A 6,493-nucleotide genomic window follows, 5' to 3' on the forward strand; every position below is an offset into this window, starting at 1 on the left:
AACTCAAAATACATAAACTCTTTCAAACATGGAGCAGGTTTTAACCGAGTCTCCGTCTGTAAAAGAGGAAACAAAGTTCACGTTCACAGCGCTGCTCTTCTTCCTGGAGTGAAGCACAGCTTGATAAGCCCCTCCCTCTTCCTCCTGCTCTCCAACACAGCAGCTGCACCCTATCAGGGTATTTCCTTGTTCCCTCCCCTTCAGATCTACAGCTTCAGAGATGGGTGGAACCAACATGGTGGTGAAGCAACAAGCTGCCAGGCCCCATTTACTGAACCATCACGTGTTGTTCAGATCACAAGTCAGAGCAGAGTCGCTTCTCAGGAAGTGAAACTCAGACAGTCGCTGCTACTGAGAGGTGAAATGGCGCAGAAAGGAGTTCAGCTGGATCAGGAAACCTTCTCTTGTTCCATCTGTCTGGATCTACTGAAGGATCCGGTGACTACTCCCTGTGGACACAGCTACTGCATGAACTGTATTAAAAGCCACTGGGATGAAGAGGATGGTAAGAAACTCCACAGCTGCCCTCAGTGTAGGCAGACCTTCACACCGAGGCCTGTCCTGCTGAAAAACACCATGCTGGCAGTTTTAGTGGAGGAGCTGAAGAAGACTGGACCCCAAGCTGCTGCTGCTGATCACTGCTATGCTGGACCTGAAGATGTGGCCTGTGATGTCTGCACTGGGAGGAGACTGAAAGCCATCAAGTCCTGTCTGGTGTGTCTGGCTTCTTATTGTGAGAAACACCTCCAGCGTCATTATGAAGCGGCTCCGTTAAAGAAGCACAAGCTGGTGGACCCGTCCAACCAGCTCCAGCAGAACATCTGCTCTCGTCACGACGAGGTGATGAAGATGTTCTGCCGTACTGATCAGCAGTGTATCTGTTACCTCTGCTCTGTGGACGAACATAAAGGCCACGACACGGTCTCAGCTGCAGCAGAAAGGACCGAGAGGCAGAGAGAGCTGGAGGGGAGTCGACTCAACATCCAGCAGAGAATCCAGGACCGAGAGAAGGACGTGAAGCTGCTCCATCAGCAGGTGGAGGCCGTCAATCTCTCCGCCGATGAAGCGGTGAAGGACAGCGAGAAGATCTTCACCGAGCTGATCCGCCTCCTGAAGAACAGAAGCTCCGATGTGAAGCAGCAGGTCAGATCCCGGCAGAAAAGGGAAGTGAGTCGAGTCAAAGAGCTTCAGGAGAAGCTGGAGCAGGAAATCGCTGAGCTGAAGAGGAAAGACGCTGAGCTGAAGCTGCTCTCACACACAGAGGATCACCACCAGTTTCTACACAACTACCCCTCACTGCCACCACTCGGAGAAGCTACAGACTCCACCGGCATCCACATCCGTCCTCTGAGCTCCTTTGAGGACGTGACGGCGGCTGTGTCAGAAGTCAGAGATCAACTACAGGACGTCCTGAAGGAGAAGTGGACAAACGTCTCACTGGCTGTGACTGAAGTGGACGTTTTACTGTCACATTCACCAGCAGATCCCACGAGCAGAGCTGGACTCTTAAGGTATTCACGTGAACTCACTCTGGATCCAAACACAGTGAACACACACCTGTTATTATCTGAGGGGAACAGAAAAGTAACATTTATGAGGGAACAACAGTCTTATTCTAGTCACACAGACAGGTTCATTTATTGGCCTCAGGTCCTGAGTAGAGAGAGTCTGACTGGACGTTGTTACTGGGAGGTGGAGTGGAGAGGGACAGGAGCTTTTGTAGCCGTCTCATACAAGAATATCAGCAGAACAGGGAACAGTGATGAATGTGTGTTTGGATCCAATGACAAATCTTGGGCGTTAAATTGCACCAAAGAAAGTTCTACATTTCGTTACAACAAAGTCAAAGCTCCCGTCTCTGGTCCTCCGTCCTCCAGAGTAGGAGTGTACCTGGATCACAGCGCAGGTATTCTGTCCTTCTACAGCGTCTCTGAAACCATGACTCTCCTCCACAGAGTCCAGACCACATTCACTCAGCCTCTCTATGCTGGACTTTTGATGTATGGCACACATGAAAACACTGCTGAGTTCTGTAAACTCAAATAGACAGACGTGATTGAAAGAGCAGAGGGTTAAATTCATGTTTTAATTCTTAAACTCATTTTGTCTCCATCATTGTTGCCCAGAGCTGATTGTTCTTCACCTGTCAATCAAACATTGTGGGCGGTCCTTTGCCACCTTGTCATTATTGTCCTGTAAATGTTTGAGTTTCTTGAGGTGGCGCTCCGTCTGTTTAGCCGTGGAGGCTCTCACTGCTCGTGATGCTCTTTGTTTACCTGAACTCATATTTCTCTGCAGGAAAATGTAAACTTCTCTGATCTCTAAATGTTTGATGAATATTGTTAATGATGTCTTTGTTGCTTGTTCTGTCTCTTCCTCTGCACGGGTCTTAAAGAGTGAAAGCACCAGAGCTTCTTTATCAGAGACATTTTATTCTCACCATTTTCTGTAAAGTATTCTGTCTTTACACTTGTGCTCTTTAATTTGAGACTAAATGTTGTTGTTGATTCACCATACAAATGATGTACAGTGTTGTATGATAAAATAAAGTATCATGATCATAATAAATGAGGAAGTCAATCATGATCATCATCAACCAACATTATAAACCTCATAGGTAGTCGTCATACTTCTAATATTCATCTTATTAGAGCATGAATGGGCCTGTAAAATAAGGAGGAAGTGGGCTGACATTCATTATGATGGCAACAGCAAAATGATTTTAAGCACTGTTAAAATATAAACAATAATATCAGACGATTTGCATGATTGTCAAAAATGTGTAATAAAAAAAAAACATTACAAAAACATTTTGGTATGTTTCATTTGAAAATGTACTGATTTTCCGTTTCCCTGATACATTTAGCTAACGCAGCGATGAGGGACCTGACATTGCTCTGATGAAATCATATCATGGAGGGTAGATGCCACTGTCAATATGTACGTTCACATTCTGCTCAGCTTGATGGATATATTGGTTATTAGCTCTGAAGGTTAAAGAGCAGCAATACTTTCCATTTCACAGAAATGTGTGTGGGAAGTTGGAGCCATAACAACATGCATCAGAACGCATTTCATCACACTAGAGAAGAAAAGGGCTTCCTGGTTTGTCACAGTTTAAAAGTGCATTACATTACTGACATTTCTCTTAATATCCAACAAGCCTGACTGAATTAACGGTAATCAATATTGGAAATTGCACTCAAATATGAATTGACCAAGTAAACACCTGGCATGTGAATGCATCTGCAGTTAACACATCTAAATGCATGCAGGACACACACCACAATTGACTAAAATCCTCTTAAATGTCCAGCTAACACCTGATGTGGCAAAGTGCATATCTATTCTATACATAAATAATTCACTACGTTTGTTTTTAACATCTATCAAAGGTCTTTAGTAGCCACTAGTTATTTGCAAGCTACTCATTTACTAAATTGGATTGTAACAATACAACTCAAAATGACTTTGGTAGCAACAACTTCATCCTGTAAATCAGTTACTGGAAACATCTGTAATACCTTCAAAAACAATCAACTAGAAAGTTGACACAACCTTCAAAGGGCTCACAGTCATGGGAGGCAAGTCAATGTGAATGTGGATGTTTATTCATGACTTAGTGGATCAGGATATACGTCTGTTTCATAGTAGTATTCATGTACTTTAGAGTGAGAGCAGGCTTTCCTTTAACTGCCATAAATATTTTTTATGTTATTTTATAATCTTATTTTCATGTTTTCTACTTGTTACTTGAATATTGATTTTGTTTACATGTAGGAACTATCTTTTCAGTTTACGTTGTGCTGGGACGCATTTCTTTGTTACACGCTCCTGAAGACACATGTAGCGGTAAACGGTTTTCAGTACTCTGCTAACGAATGTAAGACAAGTGTTAATCTTCCAAGTATTTCCAAGTATTTTTGTTTTCCAATTTGGACTCAATTTCCCTCTAGTTGTGTGCAGCCAGCGAGGTACGTTTTGTCAAGTTGGTCATTTGTCGCGCGTATTTACGTGTTTTAGTTTATCGTTTCAAGTGAACGCTAACTTGTTGTGTATGTGAAATGTATGTTTAAACAGTTCGACGGTGGATGATGGACGGTGGATTGAGGATGGTGGCGTTGCAAGTCGAAGAATGAATCCATCAGTAGCAAAGAACTATGGCCTCGTGTATTTCCTGGAGGGGAGTGATATTTCCAATGAAGACAACCCAACTGCCGTTATTTGATCAACATGTTTGATGTGTTTTATTTTGATGTTTTTTTCTTAAATACATTTTAAATTGTCATTTTAAAGCATTTTCACAAAGTGTCTAGTCAAATGTGTTAACCATGTAGCCTACTGCATTTGTTACACTTCAATCTTCACAGGTCGTGCGTTAGCAATCTAGCGTTGCTTCATTTCGTTAGCTAGTTAGCAACTGGTACGCCTGGATGTTGAATATTGGGTTAATTTTAGTGTAAAAATGTTATCTTTACAATTATTTATTTTTAAAATAGTACTTTGTTTGGTGTAATTTACCGGTACAGAATAGTCTCTTTCGTGAAAAGTGTTCAAAGAGAGACTTAATCTTAATTTGAAAACAGCGAATGCAAATGGACAGGGTTATTTTATCTAAGTGTGTTTCAGGGATTTTCCTTTCAGGGCTAAAGCGAAGGAACCTCAGTGAAGACCGAGTTTCATCTCAGTCTCTGCAGACAGACGCGCCACCGGCTTAACGCCACCCCGTCACAGACACCGTGAGCTCTGCTGAAGGACGTCCGTGTGAACGCTTGCTAAGTTGAGATCAGAAACATGGTGGGCGGTGTGAGTCATTAACACAGGTCACATTATTGGCTGCTGTGGTACAGCAGATTAAAGGTGACAGCCGACGGCTATCTATCAGGGCTCTTTACTGCTTTGTCGATGGCTTAAATGCGCTTTCTGTGGTACCTTCATGTGGAGGCAGGAGGATGAATACGCAATATGTCTCACATATTACGTGTTCGGGGGGAAAAAAAGAGCAACACTGTTCAGGTTAAAGGTTCTTTTCCAAATGTCATCGCAGCAGTTTGTTTCTGTTGCTGCATGTATACACACTGCAAACAAATACAGAAAGACACTGGGGATAAGTGTTCACCAAATGGCTTATATATCGATATTGAAGTAGTGATGTAAAGCCCAGGATATTCCTGTGAGAAAATGATGAGTTACATTTTTTATGATCCAGCATGGTGAGGCTCCGATGATGCAACCTGAGCAAATTGACTGCACTATTTTACATTGTCGAGCAGTTCTTTGAACGCTGTCTTGTGTCTCTCTCTCTCTCACACACACACACACAAACACACGCTGCTTTAACGCCAGCGCAGTGTCCATTGCATGCAGTAATGTTTAAGCTGCTATGACACACTCATCCCAGACTCCCGTACAGACACCACAAGGCAGCCGGTAACTCAAGCTGAGATGCAAAACCCTCAAAGCGGCTGAAACTGCACGTGTGTGAGCCGGAAAACAATCAAAGCAGATACATCTGAGGTTAGCGCCGCCTGTGCTGATTTGCGGTTTTTTTTGGGGGGGTTGAAACGAACACTTTCCCACTCTGTGTGATCCAATATTGCATCATTCATGTAAGCTCCACCAAGGATTTCATTATTTATTATTATACAAAAGAATACAAATGTCAATACCTAATCCTAGCCATGAGGTTCTGCTGCTGCTGAGATGGAGAATGTCATGAAAAGTTGTATAAATATGCATACTGAAACATTTTAAGCGCTTGACACCATGGAAAGAGGCCTTTTCCCTTCATCTGCACAGTTTACTCATTTTCCCCCAAATTGACTATGAATATTTAAAAGACTCGGAACACCTGAGGCAGTTTCTGTGACAGCTACATGCGCGTAAAATGGCGCAAAACGGGAAAAAAAAACACACACAAAAAAGCCACCCGTGGGGATGCCTGTTGAAGCTGCTTGACATACACGCTAGCCCCGGATCACTTTACTTTTGATGAGCCAGTGCAGACAGTGAGTGGGTGTTCTGTTATGATTGTCAATGATATGCAAAATCATGCAGATAAACTTGTCCGTAGCGGCCTGTTGATTTATTTATTGTAATAGCGTTTGCTCAAATTGAAAGATGCAGCTCAATTTTCGCTTGGATTTGCTTTCTTTTTCCTTTTCGGTCTCATTTGTTTACAGTGCAGAGCAGATTATCTGGTAGCAGCTTGTTGTATCGATCACATGGCCCTTCCACTTCATTCAAGGTGGAACCACGTTACTTCTTCAACGTTAGCCGTTAACCGCCTCCCTTAGTGGTCCAGTCTGTTGTACCCTGACAAGCCTTCTGCTTTTTGCATTAGAAATTAATTTTTTTTACGTGTACAATTCCAGGAATTAATTGGGGAATGATGCGTCTTTGAACGGTTGTTGAATCGTTTCTTGTTTCGACTTGAACTCTGTTGCCGTCCGTCTCACAATGCTTCACATGTTCCCACCATGTGTGCTGCTTT

The 6,493-nt window shown here is 42.9% G+C and overlaps 1 protein-coding gene across 1 annotated transcript; it reads left to right on the forward strand.

Moving 5' to 3' along the window:
- Positions 1–348: 348 nt before the first annotated feature.
- LOC137787953 (tripartite motif-containing protein 16-like) lies at positions 349–2,748 on the forward strand. The gene has a single exon (XM_068580731.1). It carries the CDS (start codon positions 364–366, stop codon positions 2,044–2,046), a length of 1,683 nt encoding a protein of 560 aa, XP_068436832.1. The 5' UTR covers positions 349–363; the 3' UTR covers positions 2,047–2,748.
- Positions 2,749–6,493: the final 3,745 nt, after the last annotated feature.

This window comes from Clinocottus analis, unplaced genomic scaffold (assembly GCF_023055335.1).
Source record: "Clinocottus analis isolate CAN_PGR_092001 unplaced genomic scaffold, fCliAna1.0.p SCAF_17, whole genome shotgun sequence".
Taxonomy (NCBI): Eukaryota; Metazoa; Chordata; class Actinopteri; order Perciformes; family Cottidae; genus Clinocottus; species Clinocottus analis.